This window comes from Tachyglossus aculeatus, chromosome 1 (assembly GCF_015852505.1).
Source record: "Tachyglossus aculeatus isolate mTacAcu1 chromosome 1, mTacAcu1.pri, whole genome shotgun sequence".
NCBI lineage: Eukaryota > Metazoa > Chordata > Mammalia > Monotremata > Tachyglossidae > Tachyglossus > Tachyglossus aculeatus.
The window spans coordinates 148842304-148869259 of NC_052066.1; the positions used below are offsets into that span (position 1 = coordinate 148842304).

At 48.2% G+C, this 26956-nt stretch overlaps 1 protein-coding gene across 1 annotated transcript; it reads left to right on the forward strand.

Moving 5' to 3' along the window:
• The first annotated feature begins 426 nt into the window (after positions 1-426).
• Positions 427-26721, forward strand: WARS1 (tryptophanyl-tRNA synthetase 1). Its single transcript, XM_038748049.1, has 10 exons — positions 427-635; positions 4626-4839; positions 9082-9190; positions 11047-11166; positions 15051-15233; positions 18454-18554; positions 21377-21489; positions 21804-21977; positions 24972-25112; positions 26488-26721. The coding sequence occupies exons 1-10, from the start codon at positions 528-530 to the stop codon at positions 26647-26649; spliced, it is 1425 nt and encodes a 474-aa protein (XP_038603977.1). The 5' UTR covers positions 427-527; the 3' UTR covers positions 26650-26721.
• The last annotated feature ends 235 nt before the right edge of the window (positions 26722-26956 follow it).

Below are 26956 nucleotides of genomic sequence, written 5' to 3' on the forward strand. Positions count from 1 at the left end.
ATAGAGACGGTTCCTACCCAACAACGGGATCACAGTCTAGAAGACGGGCTCACAGTCTGGATTTGCCCAAGTTCATACGGCAGACGTGGCAAAACCGGGATTAGAACCTGGGTCCTTCCGTCTGCCGAGTCCATGCCCTATCCACTAGGCCATGCTGTTTCGTGTTATGAGTAGCAGAAAGCACATCAGCACAGAATGCATTTGGCTGGGGAAAAAAATAAAAGACAAAAGGGGTGGAAGCAGTTAACCTCTGGGAAGAGGTTGCTAAACCACTCATCTCTTTCCCACTCCCAAACATCGCCTCGCGGGTAATATTGTATATGCGTGCTTTTTGCCCCCTGTGGGAATTCCGGTCAGTTTTGATAAGCAGGGTGGAAGTCTGCATTGCAGCGAATGAATAACTCACGATGACTTTTCATCCTTCCAACAGTCCCTCCGCCTCCATCCACGGTTCCAGCCACTGGGAAGGTTGTCAGAAGAGCCGTTGCGCTTCTGCTAGCCGAGGCTAGGATCTGCCCTCCGGGAAAATGGCCCAGGTTCAGAACGGTGGACTCTCATCGCCCCAGGAACTGTTTGAAGGCATCACGGCGCAAGGGGAAGTGGTCAGATCGCTGAAGGGAGGAAAAGCCCCCAAGGTATTTCAGTCTTCGAACTTTAGACCTGTCGTTCAGCTTAACACCTCACAATACATGGATCGCTAAGATGCTTTATCCCGATCAGCAATTAAAGTAGAATTGAACCTGGAGATAAAGTAGGGGTACATTGCTCACCTTTCGATTTTTCTGTCAAGTGTTCATCAACTCCTTCAGGTGTCTGCAGTCTGATATTGCCCTGGAAAAGATGATGTACCAGTGATGTATTGCACCCTCCCAAGTGCTTAGTACAGCGCTCTGCACCACATAAGTGCTCAATAAATACTGTTGAGAAGCAGAGTAGACTATTGGAAAGAACAGGGGCCTGGGAGTCAGAGGACCTGGGTTCTAATCCTGGCTCTGCCACTTACCTGCTGTGTGATTTTGGGCAAGTCACTTCACTTCTCTGGGCCACAGTTCCCCTCATCTGTCAAGCGGGGCTTCGATACCTGTTCTTCTTCCCACTTAAACTGTGAGCCCCATACGGAAAATATTTCCCTTTTAGACTGTGAGCCCACTATTGGGTAGGGACTGTCTCTATATGTTGCCAACTTGTACTTCCCAAGCGCTTAGTACAGTGCTCTGCACACAGTAAGCGCTCAATAAATACGATTGATGATGATACGGGACCTGATTTATCTCTTATCTACCCCAGCGCTTAGTACAATGCTTTACACATAATAAGCGCTTAACAAATTCTTTTATTACTATGATGATGATGATCGATTTAATCAGCCAGTCATTTATCCCATGTTTGAGGGACATGACTTTGTACTGAATTTAACTGAGCAAACTTCCCAGAACTTTTTTTTCTTCATTTTATGAGGTTCCCTTCTGCTCGTCAGTGTCCCCTCACTATCAAAGTGTCTTCACATCTGCAGATCCATCCAGGCCACCGCAACTCCAAATAATCGCCTTCCCCTGCTTTCTTCAAAGACCAAGGTCTCCTCTTTGGCTTCCTCCCCCAGAAAGCAGTTCAGTCTCTGCTCTACCCCCAGTGAAGTGTTGTGGCCTGAAGCCCAATCCGGTTGTGTGGCTAGGGAGGAAATCATTCCCTAAAAGACTTAGGAAAAACTGAGGAATTTGCTCCAGGAGGAATTTTATGCTCAGTATTCTTCATCCCTTTTTTCAGGTTAAAAATGCAAATAGGTGTTTTCAGATCTACCAATATAAATTCCAGTTCAGCCTAGGGAATTACGGCGCTCAGTCATAAAAGCTCGTTAGGAGTTTCGTCAGGAGGCAGGAGTTTTAGAAATCTTTGCACATCTTTAGCTTGCTGCTTTACGACTGAAATTGTGCTGCTCCTACCATAAACATCTTTCCAGGATTTAAGGTAGCCATGTTCAACTGGCAGAGTTCGTTAGGAGTTTTTCCGTCATCCTGGGACAAATCAGTCGGACCCCGAAAGTTATAAAGAACGAGGCAGAAACCGAGTAATGAGCATCCCACACTATGTAAAACCCAGGGATAAGTCCCCCTCCATCTGTTTACTGATTTACTCCAGTATACTACTACAGTGCTGACCCCAATGGTACATGCAGTGCCGAAGGTAAGATGACTCCCTCCTTGCTCTCCCTGCCGCCTGCCTCGCATACTCCTTTGGAGGGATGTACTTATCTAGTAAAGGGTTTTGGTTCTTTCTTTCTCTTTTAATTTTCACCTTAGAAGCCGCCACCACCTCCCCATAGCTTTAGCAAAGGTGAGGAAGCCCAGCTCTGAGTCAGCCAGTAGGAGGGAACTAGGAGGGTGGGGCGGGGGTGGTGTGTACTAAGTGCCTGTATAGACTGTGAGCCCACTGTTGGGTAGGGACTGTCTCTATATGTTGCCAACTTGTACTTCCCAAGCGCTTAGTACAGTGCTCTGCACACAGTAAGCACTCAATAAATATGATTGATTGATTGCCAGGCACTGAACTAAGCGCTGGGGTAGATACAAGCTAATCGAGTTGGACACAGTCCCTGTCCCACATAGGGCTCAGTCTTAATCCGCATTTTACAGGTGACGTAACTGAGTCACAAAGAAGTTAAGTGACTTGCCCATGGTCATACAGTAGACAAGCTGCAGAACTGGAATTAGAACCCAGGTCCTTCTGACTCCCATACTTGCGCTCTAGTGACTAGATGACACTGCTTCTCTCTGTAGTGTCCAGCAAAGACTCATCAGCCTAACTCCAACACCTCGTTTAGTTAATGTTCTGGTTTTGTCCTTCGGATTACATTAATAGAGATTAAACAGGTGTCTGGTGACATTTCACCTAGAATGTGGAGCTCGAGGGATTTTTATGTGGTTTTTCCAGAGGTTCTGGAGCAGACCCTGACTTATAACATACTAGTCTGGCACAGCGTATCCCATGGTACAGCCATTTGAAATGCAGCCACATTTTCTAGAAGCCTACCCCTGCCAATGTAATCCTTGCATTCCCATCAATTCTGTTGTATTGTGCCCTCCCAAGCGCTAAGTACAGAGCTCTGCACAAAGTAAGCATTCTATAGATACCATTGATTGACTCCCAAGCACTTCTCTTATCCTGCCTTGATTACTGCATCAGCCTCCTTGCTGACCTCCCTGCCTCCTGCCTCTCCCAACTTCAGTCCATACTTTATTCTGCTGCCCAGGTCATTTCTCTGCAAACCATTCAGATCGTGTTTCCCCAGTCCTCAAGATCCTCCATTGTTTGCCCATCCACCTCCACATCAAACAGAAACTCCTTACCACTGGGTTTGAAGCCCTCAATCACCTTTTTATAATAATAATAATTCATTCATTCAATCGTATTTATTGAGCACTTACTGTGTGCAGAGCACTGTACTAAGCACTTGGGAAGTACAAGTTGGCAACATATAGAGACGGTCCCTACCCAACAGCGGGCTCACAGTCTAGAAGGGGGTGGCAGACAACAAAACAAAACATATTAACAAAATAAAATAAATAGAATAAATATGTACAAGTAAAATAGAGTAATAAATATGTAAAAACATATATACAGGTGCTGTGGGGAGGGGAAGGAGGTAAGGCAGGGGGGATGGGGAGGGAGTGGAGGGGGAGAGGAAGGAGGGGGCTCAATCTGGGAAGGCCTCCTGGAGGAGGTAAGCTCTCAGTAGGGCTTTAAAGGGAGGAAGAGAGCTAGCTTGGCAACAATGTTGGTTTTGTTAAGGGCTTACTATGTGCCAAGCACTGTTCTAAGCACTGAGGTAGATACAAGGTAATCAGGTTGCCCCATGTGGGGCTCATAGTCTTCATCCCCACTTTACAGATGTGGTAGCTGAGGCACAGGGAAGTTAAGTGACTTGCCCAAGATAACACAGCTGACAAGAGGTGGAGCCATGATTAGAACCCAGGACCTCTGACTCCCAAGCCTGGGCTCTTTCCACTAACCCAGACTTTCCCCCCACTATCTTACCTCTCTGATCTGCTACTACAACCCAGCTCACACACTCTACTCCCCTAATTCCAGCCTACTCAAAGTACCTCGATCTCGTCTGTCTCGCCACCGACCCCTTGCCCATGTTATGCTTCTGGCCTGGAACTCTCTCCCCCGTCATATCCAACAGACCATCACTCTTCCTCACCTTCAAAGCCTTATTAAAAATCATATCTCCAAGAGGCTTTCCCCGACATCCCCTTCTGTGTTGCCCTTGCACTTGAATTTGTACCCTTTATTCACCCCTACTCCCCACCTCCAGCTCTTACATATATAACTGTAATTTATTTTATATCATCTCCCCTTCTAGACCACGAGCCCCTTGTGGGCAGGAAACTTGTCTACCAATTCGGCTATATTGTAGCCTTCCAAGCGCTTAGTACAGTGCTCTTCACACAGTAAGCACTTGATAAATGCATTTAATTGACTTTAAAGGGCGCCTCCAAAGATCGAATTGCCCGTGACTTTACTAATTCATTGCAAATCCTCACATCAGAGGCTGAGGCCAAGAGGCACCCAAGAACACATTCATATGAAAACCCTTTCCTTTCTGCTTCGCTTCCTTCATTCAGGATGAAATTGACTCCGCCGTCAAACTGTTACTGGCGTTAAAAACCAAATACAAAGCAGCCACTGGCCAGGAGTACAAGGCCGACTCCCCTCCTGCGAATTCTACCCCTGCGAGCGTGGACAGCTCTCAGGCCGCAGAAGGTGAAGAGGATTTTGTGGACCCGTGGACTGTGCAGACGAGCAACGCGAAAGGTGTCGACTATGACAAACTGATAGGTACGCCCCTCTCCCCTTCCCCAAATGACCAGCTTGCAGATGCCCTGCTGCCCCAAAAGCTCGGTGGCCTTATATTTTTGACAGAAGTTAGTGTCCCGGCTCACTTTGGCTGAGAGCAAGTCAGGATGTGTTGGGTGCTTAGAGGAATGGGGCCTAGTGGAAAGAGCAAGGCCTGGGAGTTGGGGAACCTGGGTTCTAATCCCAGCTCCGCCACATACCTGCTGTGTGACCTCAGGCAAGTCATTTCACTTCGCTGGGCCTCTGTTTACTCAACTGTAAAATGGGGATTTGGTACCCATTTTCCCTCCTGATTAAGCGGTGTGGCTTAGTGGAAAGATCAAGGGCTTGGGGATCAGAGGCTGTGGGTTCTAATCCCGACTCCGCTGTCAACTATGTGAATTCGGGCACGTCACTTAACTTCTCTGTGCCTGTTACCTCATCTGTAGGGCTGCCGTCTCCTACGTTCCACCGAAACTGCCCCCTCAAAGGTCACCAATGACCTCCTGCTTGCCAAATTCAACAGCTCCTACTCTATCCTAATCCTCCTCGACCTCTCAGCTGCCTTCGACTCTGTGGCCCACCCCCTTCTCCTCAACACGCTATCCAACCTTGGCTTCACAGACTCCGTCCTCTCCTGGTTCTCCTCTTATCTCTCCGGCCGTTCATTCTCAGTCTCCTTTGCGGGCTCCCCCTCCCATCCCCGTACTGTAGGGGTTCCTCAAGGGTCAGTTCTTGGTCCCCTTCTGTTCTCTATCTACACTCACTCCCTCGGTGAACTCATTCGCTCCCACGGCTTCAACTATCATCCCTACGCTGATGACACCCAAATCTACATCTCTGCCCCTGCTGTCTCTCCCTCCCTCCAGGCTCGTGTCTCCTGCCTTCAAGACATCTCCATCTGGATGTCTGCCCGCCATCTAAAACTCAATATGTCCAAGACTTATCCTTATCTTCCCTCCCAAACCCTGCCTTCTCCCTGACTTTCCCATCACTGTAGATGGCACTACCATCCTTCCCGTCTCATAAGCCCGCAACCTTGTTCTCATCCTCGACTCTGCTCTCTCTTTCACCCCTCACATCCAATCCGTCACCAAAACCTGCCTGTCTCACCTCCGCAACATCGCCACGATCCGCCCTTTCCTCTCCATCCAAATCACTACCCTGCTGGTTCAATCTCTCATCTTATCCCGACTGGATTACTGCATCAGCCTCCTCTCAGATCTCCCATCCTCCTGTCTCTCCCCACTTCAATCTATACTTCACGCTGCTGCCTGGATCATCTTTGTGCAGAAACGCTCTGGGCATGTTACTCAAAAATCTCCAGTGGCTACCAGTCAACCTACGCATCAGGCAAAAACTCCTCGCTCTCGGCTTCAAGGCTCTCCATCACCTCGCCCCCTCCTACCTCACCTCCCTTCTTTCCTTCTACAGCCCAGCCCGCATCCTCCGCTGCTCTGCCGCTAACCTCCTCACTGTGCCTCGTTCTCGCCTGTCCCGCCGTCGACCCCTGGCCTAAGTCCTCCCCCTGGCCTGGAATGCCCTCCCTCTGCCCATCCGCCAACCTAGCTCTCTTCCTCCCTTCAAAGCCCTACTGAGAGCTCACCTCCTCCAGGAGGCCTTCCCAGACTGAGCCCCCTCCTTCCTCTCCCCCTCCCCTGCCCCCCTGGCCCTACCTCCTTCCCCACAGCACCTGTATATATGTTTGTACAGATTTATTACTCTATTTTACTTGTACATATTTACTATTCTATTTTATTTTGTTGATATGTTTTGTTGTCTGTCTCTCCCTTCTAGACTGTGAGCCCGTTGTTGGGTAGGGACTGTCTCTATATGTTGCCAACTTGTACTTCCCAAGTGCTTAGTACAGTGCTGTGCACACAGTAAGTGCTCAATAAATATGATTGAATGAATGAATCTGTAAAATGGGACTTAAGACTGTGAGCCCCAAGTGGGACAACTTGATTACCTTGTATCTCCCCCAGCACTTACAACAGTGCTTGCCACATAGTAAGTGCTTAACAAATACTTATTATTATTGTTATTATTATTAAATGCCATTATTATTAGTAATAGCTTAAGGAAAACCAGAGAGGTCCACCTTCCTTCCCAGAAAACACAGTGTTTCCCATCCCTTGTGATTTCTCTGGGTTCATTCAGGGTGTTTCCTGTCAAGATAAACTCTTTCCTGTAAAGATAAGCTGTTTCCCATCAAGATAAACTCAGAGTGTACAGTGGAAACCTATTGTTTCAGAATGGGTTGGGACCTAGCCCTTCTGGCTTGAAAGGGGCTTTCCAGAAAAGTGGAATTCATGTTGACTGACCTCGGGAGCAGCTAAGAGGCCTGGGTCAGGGGCTGAATCCATCTCTCCAGCAGCAGCAGCTCCAATGGCTACATATTACACCAGCGGGAACGAGCGATGCTCAGAAGCTGCTTTCTGGAAAGATAGTTAGAGGGTGGGAAGATGGATTGTAATGGTCCCAAAGAACAAAGTTCACCAACCATGCCCAGAGTTTAGCCAAACCTGCCGACCCTGGGGGCCGCAGAGGTCTCCTCTGAAGTCCAAAGGCTGAAAGGCAGTGGGGCCGGGAGAGTGGTCACTGGAGCGGTGACTTGCAGTAGCCCTCTCTTCAGATGAATGGGCTACTCTTCCTTCCTCCCTCCCACTGACCTCTGGTCAAGTTCCTGGCTTTTATTCCCCAGCCTCCTGGCGAGGCTCGGGGGTAGAATGAGCTATGGAGGGGGACCTGAGAACGGCACAGTGGGAAGTGTCAGGTGGCCGATAGAGCTTCAAAGTCTGGGTTCTCTGGGAGGGGTGCTTTGACTTCCACTCTTTTCCTTCCTCCTCTCTCTCCACACCCGTCCTTCATCATCATCATTATCATCATCATCAATCGTATTTATTGAGCGCTTACTATGTGCAGAGCACTGTACTAAGTGCTTGGGAAGTACAAATTGGCAACATATAGAGACAGTCCCTACCCAACAGGGCGCTCACAGTCTAAAAGGGGGAGACAGAGAACAAAACCAAACGTACTAACAAAATAAAATAAATAGGATAGATATGTACAAGTAAAATAAATAGAGTAATAAATATGTGCAAACATATATACATATGAATACATATATTCATTCGGTTATATTCAGCGCTTACTGTGTGCAGAGTACTGTACTAAGCACTTGGGTGAGTACAAGACAATCAATCAATCGTATTTCAATCATAAATCAATCGTATTTACACAACTGTGCAAACTCAGACTCCGCAAGCTCAGAGTAACATTGCGAGGGGACCAACCTTAGCATGAGTTTGTTTCCTTCAGAAAAGCAGTTATGGCACCGTGGAGAATCTGAAAACAGAGTTTCAGAACTGTGTGACTTCGGTGACTGTCTCGTGCATATAGAGAAGCAGCGTGGCCTAGTGGTAAGAGCCCAGGCTTGGGAGTCAGAGGACCTGGGTTCTAATTCCACCTCTGCCCCTGGCCTGCTCTGGGACCGTGGCCAAGTCACTTCCCTTCTGGGCTTCAGTTTTCCCATCTGGAAAATGAGATTCATAGTCTCTCTGTCTCTCTCTCTCTCCGTCTGTCTGTGTCTCTGTCTGTGAGCCCCATGAGGGGCAGAGACTATATTTTACCTGATAATCTGGGAACTACCCTAGTGTTAGTACAGTGCTTGGCACATAAGAAGCTCTGAACAAATACCATTATCATCAGGAACTCCAAACTGCTTTTGACCATAGGGTCTCCCTTTTCTGTTTCTCTCCAGCAGCTGTTGCCTGTAATCTGTCTCACTTCCACTCCTCAGCCAGGCAGTCCAAGCCCTGGTGTAGTCTGCCTCCCTGCCCTCTGGCCCTGGAACCAAAGATGGCCATTTGGCCTGTGGCTTCAGAGATTCACCAGCTTCTCTGACCACCTGTGCCTTGGGCCAGCAGAGGCACCCCAGACCCTGGGGGTGGCAAACTGGGGAAGAAGAGCCCAGAGCCCAGGAGCAGCTGCAAGATGAGGCTTCCCGGCAGGACTCTTACATATTGTCCCTTTCACCTGGCCTAAGCCCTTGTCTGAAAGACGCATGGAGGTGTGCAGGGGGACAGGGAAGGCAGGCAGCCCCAGGGGATGGCCCTTCAGGGAGAGGACTTGTGCTATCACATGAGGTCCTGGGGCTGCCTAACAGTTTTCCCAGCATCCATTGCCCCAGAGAGGAAGGTCATGATCTTATGCTGTCCCTCTAAATATTCCTTTTTCTTCCAGTTCGGTTTGGAAGCAGTAAAATTGACAAGGAGCTGATAGACCGACTAGAGAGAGTCACCGGGCATAAACCACACCACTTCCTACGCCGAGGCATCTTTTTCTCTCACAGGTGAGTTTACCTTCATCAGTTTTGGTTTCCCTTCTCTTTCTGCCCCACAAAGCACAGACGTACAGCAGCAGGACTGTTCTGTCTGAGCCACGGGCCCTGAATGTTCATCAACAGAGCCTAATCCTGAAAATTATGCACGTGAACACGTTTCCGCACGACTCTCCTTTGACAATTTATACATTTTTTGTCATTAATTATGTATGTATATTAACATGTATTACCCCCCACTAGACTGTAAGTACACTGTGGGCAGGAAACGTGTCTACCAACTGTAGTATCGTGCTCTCCCAAGCACTAAGTACAATGCTCTGCCCACATTAAGTGCTCAGCAAAGGCCATCCATTGATTGACAATGACTTCTTCCAGAGAGCCGAGCGAGTTGAGTGGACAGCTGAATTAGGGTTAATATGTATTGATCACTTTCTAGCCTCCCAGGCTACCAGAGATCACTGAAGATTTCATTCCTCTAAAGTCAGTTTGAAAGTTTGTTGCCGTAAGTCACCAATGGAGATCTGTGATCTGTTCAGTCATGGGACTGCTTGACTTAGCCACCTTAGGTGGTGATGGTGTTACGTCTTCTAAAAAGCATTTTAAAAAGGAATTGGAGGTGCGGGATCCCATCCCTTTTGGTTTTTATTGAGCACTTACTGGGTCCAGAGCACTGTACTAAGAGCTTGGGGAAAGTATAATGCAACAAAGTTGGTAGAAATGTTCCCTGCCCACCACGAGCTTACGGTCTAGAGATTTATCTCTTGATTTCTGTTTTTTGACTGTTGTAAGCTTCTTGTGGACAGGGATTGTGTCCACCAACTCTGTCGAATGATATTGTACTCTCCCAAGCGCTTAATTCAATGCTCTGCTACAGTAAGCATTCTGTAAATTGACGGATGAATGGGCTGCAGGGTCAGATTCCCCGGAGGCCGTGTTCCAGTTTCTGTGGCATTTTGGGGATTTTTTTCCCCCACCCGGCCGCTGCAGGCATTCATCCTGGAGTGAAGGCCCTCCTCCCAAAACTTCACACTTCAGTCACATCTTGAAATACCATTGTTTCAGCACTCACAACCCCTGGCTTAGGTCGAGCAGCCACTTGCCTCTTTAAGAGAGTCACCCTGTGACTGTGAGTAAGGACTCTCCTTTTGAGCTCCTGGGGGATCGCTCTATTGCCGTATCGCCTCCCTTCTCCCCTGGCCCGGAACCAAAGCTATGGATGGGGTTTGAACCTCTTCAAGGTGATGCAAGTCAGTCGTTGCCCATGTGTTTGCCAAGTGTTTTCAGTCCCCAGTTCTTCTCTTCCCCTGGCCTCTCCGTGCCTCCCCGCACTGGAGGCTGAGTTTAAGGCTTGTCACTTCTCTAAGCTTCCTTTTGAAAACTGAAACTGTTAATGCACACAAAGGCAGTTTGGTCAACAGGAAGTAAGCAGGACAAACACTAGCCAGTGGGAGTAGGCTCTAGCAGGCAGCTGAAATGCCACGATGCTCTTGAGTATCCAAATATGGATACACACTCCCCCTGGCTTTTCTTTCTCTCTCCCTCTCCCTCTCCCTCTCCCTCTCCCTCCCTTTCCCCCCCACTTCTCCTCCCCTTTCCCCTACCTCCATCTGGCTTGGGCTATTGACATTCTTTTGTTCGAAAACTTGCCTTCCTAAAGAATGACATGTTTTAACAACAATGAAGATGAACGATTTTATTCAGGGGCTGCGGTTCATTTTGTGAAGACGCCAGTTAGACGTTGGATCTGTGCATTGCAGCACTGTACTTGAAAGATTTTAATTTCAAAATGGAAGTACGTTAAACTATTTCTTTGATGATACCTTCCAGTGAAAAAGATCCTCTTTCTCTGTTCCTTTCTTCGTTAGAGACATGAACCAAGTTCTCGACGCCTATGAAAATAAGAAACCGTTTTATCTCTACACGGGTAGGGGGCCCTCTTCTGAAGCGATGCATTTAGGCCATCTCATCCCGTTCATTTTTACAAAGTAAGTGGTACTAGCTTCACGTTAACATCCTTCACTATTTTGCTGACTGCTGAAAGGTTTGGTTATTTCAGGATGCATTGTTCTGTGTTACACTTGTTCGGGACCCACTCAGACCCATTGTGACCTCAGTCCTGCCATTTTATGGAAGGTCCAGAATTAAATCGAATAAAATGTGATGCCTGCATCTTAATTCATGGTTCAAAGCCAAAAAGGCAGAGGTATACCATTATGCCTTCCACAGGGTTCACGTTTGATGTGGTTAAAGGAAAAAAGACCTATCCAAAAAATCTTAACTAGAGGGCCCCCGGGGCAGACGGAGAGAAAAGAAGGGATTTTTGGAAAGCCGGTTATTTGAGCCAAGATGGGACAGTAGCTTGGCCTGGGGGCCAGGAAGAGGGTTTGATGTCCATCCAAAGCCCAGCTGCCTCGGCTGACCAACCCACCAAGAGCCCGGAAGGTTAAAACAGGTCGGTCCCACAAAGTCCTGGCTTCTTGATGTTGGGGAACCTGGCTGTAAACTGGGCAGAGCAGTTCCTCTTTGGAAGCATAGTGGCCAGACAGGTTATCCATTCAGTGCTCATTACCACATAAGCTCCTCAAGTGCAGGGATTCTATCGAACATAAGTGCTCAGTATATACCACTGAGGGATTAATACTGCACATGTCCAATAATAATAATTGGGGTATTTCTTAAGTACTTACTATGGGCGAGGCACTGTACTAAGCACTGAGGTAGATACAAGATAATTAGGGTGGACACAATCCGGGTCTCTCGTGGTACACACACAAGGCTCACAGTCTTAATCCCCATTTTACAGATGAGGGAACCAAGGCACCGAGAAGTGAAGCGACTTGCCCGAGGCCCCAAACAGTACTCGATAAATAGTTTTACTTCTCAGTTGACTTGAGATGGTCCCTCAAGAATGACCCCATGCAGATAAACACCCCGCAGAGGCATATCCCAAGGAGCTGTGCAAAGCCTTGTGAAACTGTTTCACCTAATGCCCCTGCACCAGGGCAGCCCAAAATCTATATCAATAAAACAGAGCTAAAGGCTGGCATTAATACGCTGATCGACGAGGCAGTGACAAAGTAGAAAACAGAGTGGCGGCGGCCAGCACATCCCTTGGGAGACTGTCAAATCGTAGGGCCACAGGGTGGTAGTAGGCTATAGATATAAAACTGCTTCACCCAATCCCCCTGCCCCAGGGGAGCCCTACATCTGACCAAAAACCTATATTTTGTTAAGTGCTTTCTATGTGCCAAGCACAGTTCTAAGTGCTGGGGTAGATACAAGTTAAGTAGTTGGACACAGTCCCTGTCCCTCATGGGGCTCACACTCTTAGTCCCCATTTTGCAGGTGAGGGAACTGAAGCCCAGAGAAGTGAAGTGACTTGCCCAAGCTCATACAGCAAACAGGTGGCGGAGCCAGGATTAGAACTCACATCCTTCTGGCTCCTAGGCCCGTGCCCTATCCACTAAGCCACGCTGCTTCTATTAGAAACACAGAGCTAAAGGCTATCATTAGGCAGCACACCGACAGGTGAGACAACGAAGGACAAAGTAGAAAATGGAATGAAGGAGACCCTGAGAGGCTGTCAAACAGTAGGGCCACAGGGTGCTATTAGGTGCTAGACGAGACTCAAGACGTTCACACCGACGTGCAGCCCCACTTTCCCTATTGCTAGGAGACCTGGACCCTGCTCACCCCTTCCCAGACACCCCACCACATCTTTCTGAGCAGTTCCGTCACCGTCACGTAAGAGCCATAACCCAGGTCATAGGGTGAGGCAGGATCGGAATGAAATTCCTGAGTGAAGCCAAGTCTCCCAGCACCGAAGCTCTGCTCCCCGCTACACAGCTGCAGTGTGTGGGACAAGTGAGGAGAATGGATACCCAAATAGCTGCTGGATGGTGAACGGAAATTGAGAAACTGAAAGCAAGGCGGGCAGAGGAAACATTTTAAGGATATGGTAAAAGAAAGCCTCGGGCAGTGCTATGTCCCAGCTGAAAGGTAGTAGTAGGGGGGGGGCCACAGATTGAGCGGCCTGGCACACTACAATCCAGAAAGGAGCAGCTTTTTTTTTGAGTAGTTGCTTCATAAGGATCATGAGACAAGCTAACTACCTAGCTTTCTACTCTGTGCTCTGAATCCCGGTCCTAATTCATTCATTCATTCAGTCGTATTGAGCGCTTACTCTGTGCAGAGCACTGTACTAAGCGCTTGGGAAGTCCAAGTTGACAACATATAGAGACGGTCCCTACCCAACAACGGGCTCACAGTCTAGAAGGGGGAGACAGACAACAAAAGAAAACACGTGGACAGGTGTCAAGTCGTCTGAACAAATAGAATTAAAGCTAAATGCACATCGTTAACAAAATAGAATAGTAAATATGTACAAGTAAAATAGATTAATAAATCTGCACAAACATATATACAGGTGCTGTGGGGAGGGGAAGGAGGTAAGACTGTGAGCCCCCCATGGGACAACCTGATCACCTTGTAACCTCCACAGCGCTTAGAACAGTGCTTTGCACATAGTAAGCGCTTAATAAATGCCATCATTATTATTATTATTATTATTAGGGCCGGGGCCGGGGGCGGGGGGGGATGGGGAGGAGGAGAGGAAAAAGGGGGCTCAGTCTGGGAAGGCCTCTTGGAGGAGGTGAGCTCAGTAACTATTCCATACATAGTGTTCAAAGACGACACTGTTGGAAGCAGCATGGCATAGTGGATAGAGCACGGTCCTGGCAGTCAGAAGGTCATGAGTTGTAATCTCAGCTCTGCTACTTGTCTGCTGTATGACCTTGGGCAAGTCACTTCACTTCTCTGGGCCTCAGTTCCCTCATCTGTAAAACGAGGATTGAGACTGTGAGCCCCACATGGGACAGGGACTGTGTCCAACCCGATCTGCTTGTATCCACCACAGCGCTTAGTACGGTGCCTGACACATAGTGAGTGCTTAAAGAATGCCATAAAAACAAAAACAGCAGCAGACATTGCCAATACAAACATGACAGCATCACAAATGAGTCTGGGTGTGTGCACAGTGCAGTGAGACTATGAGTATCACACTCATCTTTTCTTACACACACAAACACACACGCTTATGCACCCCCAAAAATGAATTTCACTGTCAATAGTGTCTTCTTTGAGCATTAAGTATGGAATATTTAGTGATTAGGACTAGGATTCAGAGCAGACAGTAGTACCCAAGGTAGTTAGTCCATTGATTCACTTTCTAATAAACACTTTGTGCCTTCAAATTAGGATCAATATAAGCCTGCCAATTTTATTTTAGATTGTTAGGTGGGGAATACCAAGAACTGAAAAGCAGAGTGGTCTAGTGGATAGAGCATGGACTTGAGAGTCCGAAGGACCTGGGTTCTAATCTAGGGTCCGCCACTTGTCTGCTGTGTGACCTTGAACATGTCACTTAACTTCTCTGTGCATCAGTTACCTCATCTGTAAAATTGCGATTAAAGCTGAGCCCCATGTCAGACATGAACTGTAACTTGTACTTCCCAAGTGCTTAGTACAGTGCTCTGCACACAGTAAGCGCTCAATAAATACAATTGATTGATTGATTGATTGATTAGCTTGTGTGTACCCCAGCACTTAGTATTAGTGCCCAACACGTAGCAAGCACTTAGCAAATACCATAAAAAGAAAACTGTCATTCCAAAGTATTTCTAAATTGGTCATTTAGTATTTCTGATGGGCTTCAGTTTGAAGATAACCTAAAAGAAGGGAAGATTCCATAAGAAACCTTGTCACCTAAGAAAAGTGGGATCTTAGTACTAGCTGTTTAAACTTTATGTTTCTGTGACTGTTTCAGGGGAAAGTTGATGATTGTGTAATTGTGGGGTATTATTGGTGGTAGGTGGCTACAGGACGTATTCAATGTCCCCCTGGTTATCCAGATGACGGATGATGAGAAATACCTCTGGAAAGATCTGACGCTTGAGCAAGCATATGGCTATGCTGTTGAAAATGCCAAGGATATCATAGCCTGTGGTTTTGACATCAAGAAAACATTCATCTTTTCTGACCTAGACTATATGGGGTAAGGCTACCACTTTTCTCAACTTGCATAGATGACATACTTATTGACACCTGGAGAAATGCTATTAAGGATTTGAAAGCGTTGGAAAGCAAGGTACCAAATTTAGACCTCTGTTTGTATTTCCATCCATGGGTTACAGTGTAATCATCTGGTTATCTGATGTTTTTGCCTGGTATACCTGTCCACGTTGGAAGAAGGAGAGGGAGAAGGAGGGAGAGGTGTGGGTATGCAAAGGCATAAATGACTGTTTTATATTGTCCACTGGCCTTGTTTGCCCAAATGGTTACAGTATTCTGAAATGGAATTTAGAGAACCTTCGCACGTCTGATCAGTGGGGCACTGTGATGTTCACAGGAAACCTTTAGTCCTGGGCCTTTGGGCTTTGTAAAAGGACCCAGGGTATGGCCTCCCAGCTTGGCAGTGAGCCCTGGGGCCAAGCCAAATTCCTCAGGCATCTAAACTCTATGTGGGCAGGGGTCATGTCTACTAACTCCAGTATATTGGGTTCTTCCAAGTGCTTAGTTCCGTGCTGTGCACACAGTAAACGCTCAATAAATAGCATCCAGAGGGGGAGAAGAAATTAGTATAAATAAATAAAATTACAGAGCACTGTACTAAGCGCTTGGGAGAGAACAATATAACAGACACAATCCCCACCCACAAAGAGCTTGCCATCCAGAGCGGGAGAAGAAATTAGTATAAATAAATAAAATTACAGAAATGAACAGGAGTGTTGCGGGGCTGAGAGAGGGGACATAAGTAAGTCAGGGTGACGCAGACGGGAGTGAAAGTGCTTGGGAGAACACGAGAGGTGTAGGAAAGCCAATCTCCACCCACAAAGACCTTACAGTGGGGAAGAACCTCATTCCCTGCTATTCTCACGGGAATACAGAGAAGTCCCGTTGAAGCCAAGATTTCTAAAACTTCCAGTCCAGTCATCTTTCCCAGTGCGTTCTTTGCTCGAAAAAAGCACGTTGGGCCCCAGCCCCCTCACCTTTGTTCAAGAACAGTCGTAGTAGTATCCCTCAAGGGCTCACAATCTATGAGTGTAGGTCGAGGGGTTGGGAGAAAAGGACTGGAGACGGACACAGCGGGAGCAATGAAACATGCATATACCCCTGGGTTTAGAACGGGTGCTTGACACTTACCAATCACTTAACTAATAATTACTATTAAATAATAATAACTTAAATAATAATCAAGTAATAAATAATAACTAGACTGTAAGCTCATTGTGGGCAGGGAATGTGCCTGCTGTAGCTGTACTCTCCCAAGCACTTTGTACAGTGCTCTGCACACAGTAAGTGTTCAGTAAATGAGATCGACCGACAATAATAATAATGAAAATCGAAACAGCGTAAGGAACAAGAATACAATTCACAAAAAGGAAACGAAAGTCAGGTGGGAGCTGTGGCTAGAGGAGCAAAATTTCTCCCTGGGATTCAGCAAGGGCTACCACAACCACTAGTTTTCCTGAGACCATTCCTCTGGAGCCAGCCAACGTCCCGGGTGAAACAGAGCTGCCTCGAGGACATTCCGGCCATCTCCCTTCTGGGAGCCTGCTTCCGGCCCTACAGAGCGGGACTCCCGTCTGGCCCGGTAACTGTCTCGTTCCAGCGGGTTTCACGCTCCTGGCCGGCTTGGTCCACTTCACCGAGCCGGCAGGGCAGCCGGTTGACGGGTCCCGGCTGCTGACGATGGGTTCCCCGCGTTCCCGACTGTAGAATTTCAGTGGCTCTGGTCTACCCCAGAGGAGAGAACTTCCTCATCTCCTCTCCCCAGCCCAGCGGCCTGCATCCAGGGAATGACACCGATACCTGGGTGGGCCCAGCCGAAGGGAACAAGGAGGTTGGATTTCCGATTGAAGACCTCCTGCCGAGCAGTGTCAGCCCCATCGACCCGTCTCTCCATCAGGGGCACCGGGATCCCAGGAAGAATCCGTGGTCCAGTTCCCGTCTGGGACATCCATCCTGGCGGCCTGTTGGCAAGAGCATGGGACTGCAAGTTCCAGCTCCACCGCTGTCCTGTTGCATGACCTTGGACAAGTCACTTAACCACTCTGGGCCTCAGTTGCTTCCTCTGTAAAATGAGGATAAGGACGATTGCGATCCTCGTGGGCGACAGGGACTTTGTCCCATCGCATATCAACCCCGAGGTTTAGCATATAAGAGCTTAACAAATGCCATAATACCGATTATCCTCCTGGTTGCCCTTCTCGGGATCTCCTCCAGCTCCATGGAGACAGTTCAAACAGAGGCCTTCCTCATTTTGGGCCTTAATTTCCCTTCTAGGCTGTTTCCATGGCGCTAATCAGCCAGATAAAGGCTCCTTCCCGGCCCCGTCCAGTGTAACGGACCCCCTCTTCCCTCCCACTCCCCCTAGAAGATGCAAACCCAGCCAGGCCAGCCCCGCTCCGCCTCATCATCGCCTGCAAGCATCCCTGACAACTGTTTCCATGGAAACAGAGCACCACGCAAGGCCTTCCCTGCTTCAGGAGGGAAAGAAGTGGCTGCCATTTTTTCCAGTGTGCAGCCAAGCTCTTGACCTCTGAGGTGCACTGGCTGGATAGGGCAAATGCAGCATTTCCCTATGGCATTTTCTCTCCTCCTGCCCACTTCTTTGCCAGCCTAGCCTTATCAGCCAAAAACCAAGTAGTTTCCTTATGGGGAGAACTCTTAAAATGTTTCCGACTCTCCCGGGATTTAAGACACAGTATCAGCTCCCTGGGCCCCTAGGCTGGTCAGTAGATACATATATATATTTTAATATATATATATATATATATGTATATATATATATATATACACATATATATATATTTTTTTTTTTTTAATGTTTTTTGTTAAGCACTTACTACATGCCAGGCACTGAACTAAGCATGGGGGTAGATCCACGGTTGGACACAGTCCATACCCCATATGGGGCTCACAGTCTTAATCCCCATTTTACAAATGAGCTAACCGAGGCCCAGAGCAGCAAAGCGACTTGCCCCAGGTCACACAGCAGACATGGTGGAGCCGGGATGAGAACCCAGGACCATGCTAAAGCCATTAGGCCATGCTGCTTCTCATCTGTGTTCCTCAGAGCATGCTGGGATCAAGAGTGTTGCTTCTGTACCCTGCAAATAGGCACTGTTGTTTGGGGATCTGGGAGGTGTGGGGGGCCGGCTGGCCAAAGGGAAACCACGCACTTCCTTTGTCTTGTTGTCTTTCCCTTGCAGAATGAGCCCAGGTTTCTACAAGAATGTGGTGAAGATCCAGAAGCATGTCACGTTCAACCAGGTGAAGGGGATCTTTGGCTTCACTGACAGTGACTGCATCGGTGAGAGCCCTGGGTGGGGTTCTGGAGTCCCCAAAGGGAAGGGTCACCTTTTCCTGTCAACCAGCCCTGCTGCTCTCTGTGTTTGAGACTGAAGACATGTACTGGGAAAGCAGCTTAAAGAGCCTTAGAGAGGGGAGCCCAGGGGAATGAGTGCCCACGCAAGGGAGTGTGAGCAGTTTCTGAGACGGTCGCATTCTCGGTTTAGCTCGTGAAAGATTTAGCAAGTCTGGGAATAGGGTTTGGGCAGAGTGCAAAGCAGGTGATGTAATGCTGTCAGCTAAAGCTATTTATGTTCCAAGGAACGAGGCTTCTTTCCGGATGCCGGTCGGTCCACCTGGCCAGAAAGAAACGAAGGAGAACCACTGTGGATTCTCTCTGTGTGACCCACGGGGCCGAAAGCTGGCCAGAAGTGATGAGAGGCATCTAGCCCAGTCGCAGCCCTGCCGTGAGCCACGGGCTATTCTGTGGCTGTGCTCGGATGGCTTGCCCAGCTCCGGGTCCCGGTCTTTATGAGGGGTGCTCTGCCTGGCTTCTCACAGGCTTGTGATGGAATCCAGCTAAGGAGACTTTTGGACTATCAATCAATCGTATTTATTGAGCGCTTACTGTGTGCAGAGCACTGTACTAAGCACTTGGGAAGTACAAGTTGGCAACATATAGAGACGGTCCCTACCCAACAGTGGGCTCACAGTCTAGAAGGGGGAGACAGAGAACAAAACAAAGCATATTAACAAAATAAAATAAATAGAATAGATATGTACAAGTAAAATAAATAAATAAATACATAAATAAATAGAGTAATAAATATGTACCAACATATATACATATATACAGGTGCTGTGGGGAAGGGAAGGAGGTAAGGTGGGGGGGATGGAGGTGGGGAGGAGGGACTAGTCCCCCAGAACCCCAGGGAGGCCCAAAAGCTCTGTTTTAAGCTCTGGGCCTGACAGTGTTTCTTCCAGGGCACTGAGAAGGAGGCACCCCAATGGCCTAAATTGGCCATCCCATCCACTCCTCTGCACCGGAGGCAGTCCTACGGAACTGAGGCCCGTTGTTTAGACTGATTGCACACTGTGGGCAGCCTGCATCACCAAGTCACCTGCTGTTTCCCATCAATTAGTTAATTTTGTCTTTGAGGGGTGGGAAGAAGTGGGGATCAATCTCCTACAGAATAGGAAACTGAGGCTCAGAGATGTTGACAACTTCCCTGCAATCACACAGCATGCCCTCTGTTCTTGCCATCGGCAGCAATGCTGCCTGGGGACCGGGGCATATACTCCCTGTTTTTCCTGAGAGATTCCCTTCCTTCCAGCTGGGGGGCGGCGGGTATCTTGTAGGACGTTAGTTCAGTGGGGTAGGGATTGCTCAGAGAAGCAGGCAGCGGAAAAGATGTTCGGGAGCTATGGAAACCAGGTGCCACCCTGGAAAAAACAGGAGAAAGCAGAGACAAAGAACATCCAGCGCTTAGTACAGTGCCTGGCACATAGTAAGTGCTTAATAAATACCATAATTATTATTTCCTAGGAGGAATGGCTTTATGGTATTCGTTAAGCACTCTTTGTGTGAGTGGTACTGTACTAAGCACTGAGGTAGATTCAAGGTTGGACACAGTCCGTGTCCACATGGAGCTCACAGTCTGTGCCCCATTTTACCAATCATTGGTATTTATTGAGCGCTTACTATGTGCAGAGCACTATACTAAGTGCTTGGGAGAGTACACTACAATAGAACTAACCGACAAATTCCCTGCTCGTAGCGAGCTTATATTCTAGAGGGTGAGGCGGGTGACGTAACACGCCCAGGGAAGGGAGATGACTTGCCCAAGGTCACACAGCTGACAAGTGGCAGAGACAGGATTAAAACTCAGGTCCTTCTCACCCCCAAGCCTGTGCTCTTTCCACTAGGCCACGCTGCTTCTGATGAACCCTCCCTGCAGCCTTCTTTCCTCAGCAGTTGTTGAGTTTAGAAGAGGCATGGCCTAGTGGATAGAGCACAGGCTTGGGAGTCAGAAGATCATGGGTTCTAATCCCAGCCCCACCACTTGTTGCTGTGTGACCTTTGGCAAGTCACTTCACTTCTCTGGGCCTCAGTTACCTCATCTGTAAAATGGGGGTTGTGATTGTCCCATGGGGAACAGGGACTGTGTCCAACCCGATTTGCTTGTATCCACCCCAGCGCCTAGAACAGTGCCTGGCACATAGTAAGCGCTTCACAAATACCATAATTATTATTATGGTTATTATAACCATGGGGAGCAGCATAACCTAGTAGAAAGAGCATGGACCTAAGAGTCAGAGGGCCAGGTTCTAATCCCAGCTCTGCCACTTACCTGCTATGTGACTTTGGGCAAATCACTTAACTTCTCGGGGTCTCAGTTTTCTCAGTGGCAAAATGGGGATTAAATCCTACTCCTTCCTACTTAAACTGTGAGTCCCATGTGGGACAGGGACTGTGTCCAACCTAATTAGCTTAATACAGTACTTGGCACATAGTAAGCACTTAATAAATTCCGTGATGACTAAGAAGTATTTTTGCATACTGTGTGACTTTGGGCAAATCACTTCACTTCTCTGTATCTACCCTAGCACTTAGTAGAGTGCATGCTTAACAAATAGCACGGTTTTTTTTTCTCAGCGTCTGCTCTATTTTACATCATTTTAATTCAACTGACTTCCTCTCTTTCTGAATCCAAGAGAGCACTGAAGACATAAATTGCTGAACGCTGTACACGTACACCTGCTCTGAACAAAATCAACCTCCCGCCTTGTGAGCCAGAGAGGGGCGGACACCACGTGATTTTTTTTTTTCTTTTCCTTCTCCAGGAAAGATCAGTTTTCCCGCCATCCAAGCTGCCCCATCCTTCAGCAACTCGTTTCCACAGATATTCAAAGATAAGAAGGATGTCCAGTGTCTCATCCCTTGTGCCATCGATCAGGTTAGAAAGCGCCGCCTCCCCCTAAAAGGTGGTAATTGGGTTTCTCTGGGTTCGCTCATCAAGGTGAGGTCAGGACTGACAGACCAGTCTAGGGAGGGAACCGTTCAGCAAACACCAGAGGGTTGGAAGTGAAGGAGGGGACAACCTCATCTCCTTGTATTCCCCCCAGTGCTTAGAACAGTGCTTCGCATATAGTGAGCGCTTAACAAATACCAACATTATTATTATTATTATGGGAAGAGCTGCTCACGGCTTGCCCACCAGGTAGGCCCCACTCCCAGAAGAACCAAGCCCCCTTCTCCTCCTCTCCGCAGGATCCGTATTTCAGAATGACGCGAGACGTGGCCCCGAGGATTGGTTATCCCAAACCCGCCCTGCTCCATTCCACATTCTTCCCCGCTCTCCAAGGGGCTCAGACCAAAATGAGTGCCAGCGACCCCAACTCTTCCATCTTCCTTACGGATTCAGCCAAGCAGATCAAGAACAAGGTAAGGACCCTCCCCATCTTTCCCCGAATCGGAAAGCATCTCTGGCACTGAACTGAAGAAATGCAGGTTTTCCAAGGGAGGAAAACTCTGAATTTTGGGGAGGGGCGGCGGGGTTGCGGTTTTCTATGGTATTTGTTAAGTGCTTACTATGCGTCAACCACTGTTCTAAACACTGGGGTAGATACAAATTAATCAGGTCAGACCTAGCCACTGCCCCATGTGGGGCTCACAGTCTAGGTAGGAAGGAGAACAGATATTGAATCCCCATTGTACTGTTGAGGAAGCTGAGGCAGAGAAGTGAAGTGGTTTGCCCTAGATCCTGATTAACTTGTATCGACCCCAGCATTTAGTACAATGCCTGGCACATAGTAAGCACTTAATTAAGTACCATTTTTTTTTAAAAAAAAGGGGGAGCTGAGAGAAAGCCATTCTTACTGACCCAAAAAAGGAAAAAGACAAAGCACAGGCAGGCTCACTGCCAGCATTTAATCCCTATTTTACAGATGAGGTAACTGAGACACAGAGAAGTGAAGTGGCTTGCCAAAGGTCACGCAGCAGACAAGTCGTGGAGCCAGGATTAGAACCTACGTCCTCTGACTCCCAAGCCCATGCTCTTGCAATTGGTTTGCCCTAGCTATTTTCTCTTAGTTGCTTGAGAGCGATTTGGGGTTTTTTCTTCGCTTATCTTTGACCCACCCCTCCGGAAATGGGTTCCTGTATTTGCAAAGGCATCACCTTCCCATCTAGCCAGTGCTCCGATGGTTTTGCTTGTGACTCTCATCTTTAAGATTGCCATCTGGTGCCAGATGGTTCTTTGCCTTATAGTGACTTCTTCTCCATGGTTCGGGGAGGGAGGAAGGGAGGGGAGGAAGGAAGGAAGGAAGAGTTCCCAGCCATTGCAACTGCCTCGGGTCCTTGTTGATTTTCTACTTGAAGAGACCTACCATACTCCCAGTTTACATTCCTAGACCGGTCGTTAAGAAGTAGGGCAGTGCAACCCAGCTGCTGAAAGCCCAATCAGCAGGATCTAATGGAGGTTTTGGGCGAAGAATGACTCCCTATGGGGCGGCCCTCAGCGCCCCTCCTCCCAACTCCAAAGTGGTTCAGGTTTCCTCAGCCCCCCTTGGTCTAGGTTTCTGTTTGTTCAAGACTCGGGGTTGGCGTGTTTGCCATCCCTCGCTCTTAAACAGAGCTCTTGGCCTTTGCTTACAGGACGAAAGATCACGGAGGAGGCAGTGGAAAGTTTGTTGGTGGCTCTTGTCCATCTGAGTAGCTGCCAGCATGCTCGACCATTCTGGAAAATCCCAGGCTGGTCTAGCCAATAGAGATGAATTTCTCAACAGAATAATGGCTTCCTTCCGAATTAAGGCTGGGCCAGAGTCAGTAGCCAAGAGCTAGATTTTGAGGACTGGGAGCCACTGGCCTGTTCCATTATTTCCGCCCTATGGCGTGAGAAGTTGGAATTGGGATTTGGGAACGTGACACAGTGGAGAGATGGATAGATTGAGAGCCAGAAACCCTCGTGGTGAAGATTGGTTCTGATGGCTGTAAAGCCACCGCCTGTCCCGTTAGAAGCAGCGTGGCTTAGTGGAAAGAGCCCGGGCTTGGGAGTCGGGTCATGGGTTCTAATCCCGCTCCACCTATCAGCTGTGGAACTTTAGGCAAGTCACTTCACTTCTCTGTGCCTCAGTTACCTCATCTGTAAAGTGGGGATTAAGACTGTGAGCCCCACATGGGACAACCTTGTATCTACCCCGGCGCTTAGAACAATGCTTGGTACATAATAAGTGCTTAACAAATACTCACATCATCATCCCGTGGCTCTGAGCTGCTCTTCAGTGAAGCCGCACTCGTTTAATGGTTTAGCCACTGGGAGCAAGTAGTCAGGGCAGATCTTTGGTCCAGAAGGGCGATGGGGAAAATGTACCCTGTGCCATGTGTGTCCTGGTTTGAGTCTGGGCTTATTCGCCAGTGTGTTCACGTGGAAGAGCCAGCTTGGGCCTCTAGGAATCCATTCCTCTAAACTGTAAGCTCTTTGGGAGCAGGGATCATGTCTACCAACTCTTTTGTTTTGTACTCTCCCTATCGCTTAGTACAGTGCTCGGCACACAGTACTCTGCACACAGTAAGCGCTCAGTAAATACTATTGATCGATCAATTGGTCTTCCAGATGGACCAGAGTTGGTAGACACCTTCACTGCCCATGATGAGAAGCAGCATGGCATGGTGGATGGAGCATGGGCCTGGCTGTCAGAAAGTCACGGCTCCCTTTGCTTTACCCCCCTCTCCCTGCCCCACAGCACTTATATATCTATGTACACATCTATAATTCTATTTACTTATATTGATGCCTGTTTACTTGTTTTGATGTCTGTCTCCCCCTTCTAGACTGTAAGCCCGGTGTGGGCAGGGATTGTCTGTCTCTATTGCCAAATTGTACTTTCCAAGCGCTTAGTACAGTGCTCTGCACACAGTAAGCGCTCAATAAATACGACTGAATGAATGAATGAATAATCTCAGCTCCGCCACTTGTCTGCTGTGTGACCTTGGGCAAGTCACTTCACTTTTCTGGGCCTCAGTTCCCTCATCTGTAAAATGGGGGTTGAGACTATGAGCTGTAGGTGGGACAGGGACTGTGTCCAACCCGATTTGCTTGTATCCACCCCAGCGCTTAGAACATTGTCTGGCACATAGTAAGCGCTTAACAAATACCATAATTACTATTAATGAGCTTACAGTCTGGCTTCACTGGGAGGCTGGATCTTTCCCTCTGTGACTGCTCCAGAAAAGGAGTTTTGCCTTCACCTTCTGTGAACATCTGCCGGCACATAGCCTGCTGCCCATCTCTCTAAACGAGGCAAACCCTCACGGTGTCTGTTGGGTAGGAATTATAGATACTTCCAAATGCATTCCCTGTTTTCCCCTCTTTTCCCTCTCCTCCTCCCCATCACTATTTTTTCCGTCGATTAAAAAAACGTAAACATGTTGTTTCAGGTGAACAAGCACGCGTTCTCTGGAGGGAAGGATACCGTAGAGGAACACAGGCAGTTTGGGGGCAACTGTGATGTGGATGTGTCTTTCATGTACCTCACCTTCTTCTTGGAAGATGACGACAAACTCGAGCAGATCAAGCAGGTAAAGCAGTCTCTTCTTCCCCGGGCCAAAGGCCAAGATTGTCCCAAAGGAACCTGTGAGCTGGACACCCCTCACCCCCCATAACTTGCCTAAAACCACAGCCCAGACAAGGCCGTCCACCGTCCCAGGTGCAGGATGATCCATCGTCCCCCACCCCTACTCCATCTGACCTCAGTTTGCAGCCCAGACAAGGCCGTCCACCACTCGGGGAGTAGGCCAGAAGCCCTCCCCCCGACCCAAGCACCATCATGGCCAGCCTCAATCCGTGGATCAGACAAGGCCACCCTCTGCCAAGGGAGTAGGCTGGGAGTTTCCTCACTGGGGTTTGCCCATAACTGGATAGCACTAGGATCTTGGGATGAGATGGTAGACGTTGCCTTCAGTGGCCCTTGGCATGAAACAGAAGAGCACACGCCATTTTCATCCCTGCCTTCTGTCAAAGGGGAATTTCCGGAAGGCAGGTGGGCAGAAGGAAACACAAGACATTTTTCTTTCCGTTCAGCAGATCTGTAGTAGCGTCTGCCACTATGGAGCCCAGGGAAGAGACCTGCTTTTGCATTAGATGATTCTCATGTTGATGATGATAATAATAATGACATTGGTTAAGTGCCTACTGCATGCCAAGCACTGTACTGAGTGCAGGGGTTGATACATTGTAAGGACATTGGACCGTCCCTAAGAGGGAGGAGGAATGGGCCCCCCACTTTACAGATGAGGTAACCGAGGCACAGAGAAGTAAAGGAATTTGCCTGAGGTTAAACATCAGACAAGTGGCTGAGCTGGGATTAGAGTCCGGGGCTCTTGACACCCAAGTCTGTGTGCCTTCCACCAGACCACACTGCTTCTCGGGGAAAAAGCCCTATTCTGGGCCTTACACTGACCCTGCCTTGATAAGAGAAGAGACCACGAGTCTCATCCAAAGGTAACAACTCCCTTGAGAGCCCCTGAGTTTCAGGGTCTTTTCCATCATCCTTAACCAGAATTTCGTGGCCCAGTCAATCAGGGGAAGTAGACTGCATCTCAAAGAGACCTGGCTGGGATCTGTGCTCAGGTCTGGTCTGTCCTGGGTCTGAGCACTCTGTGATCTAGGCGACACACACCCCTAAAACGGGGATCTTCTCAACTCCTTGGGACACTTGAGGGGGGGCAACTGGAGGTGAAGTACGGTGAGCCCCTCCAAGAAAGGCCCACGCTTAAACTGGTTGTCAGCAGGGAACGTTTCTACCAATTCTGTAGTATCATACTATCCCGAGAGCTTAGTACAATTCTCTGAAAACAGTAGGTGCTTAATAAATACCGTTGATTGATTGATGGATTGATAAATCCAGGGCCTGAGAAGTAGCCGCTAATTTTCATTCTGGCCTTCTCCCGATAGGATTATACAAGTGGAGCCCTACTCACTGGAGACCTCAAGAAGACACTGATTGAAATTCTGCAACCCCTGGTAGCAGATCACCAGCAAAGGCGCAAAGAGGTTACAGATGACATAGTCAAAGAGTTTATGACGCCAAGGAAACTCACATTTGACTTCCAGTAATGTCTCTTTTATATACCTATAGACAGATATATATGTGGTGTACCGTTTATCAATAAATATAATCCAGCCTGACTTGCTGTGTACCCCCGGTCTTCTGTTGTATGTTAGTTGTTTTCTGTAATTATGCAAAGGCAATAAGAGGAGTTTTGTCACCATTTCTCACTGTGTCTAAGGCGAGCAGAGGAAGGACATGAGTGCTTGGAGCAATAGGGGAAGATCCCGTCGCTGTTTAATAGGGCCTTGGGAAAACAGAATCCTAGTGACTTGTGCTTCCCACAATGTAATGGGGCCCCGAGGCTTTAGTGGA

What these genes read in the sequence shown, in the direction of transcription:
- WARS1 (XM_038748049.1), top strand. Translation starts at nt 528, where the DNA reads ATGGCCCAGGTTCAGAACGGTGGACTCTCATCGCCCCAGGAACTGTTT. An exon ending in TCTGACCTAGACTATATGGG is followed by an intron (nt 15,234 to 18,453) that starts GTAAGGCTACCA and finishes TTTCCCTTGCAG; the next exon opens with AATGAGCCCAGGTTTCTACA. An exon ending in TCCCTTGTGCCATCGATCAG is followed by an intron (nt 21,490 to 21,803) that starts GTTAGAAAGCGC and finishes TCCTCTCCGCAG; the next exon opens with GATCCGTATTTCAGAATGAC.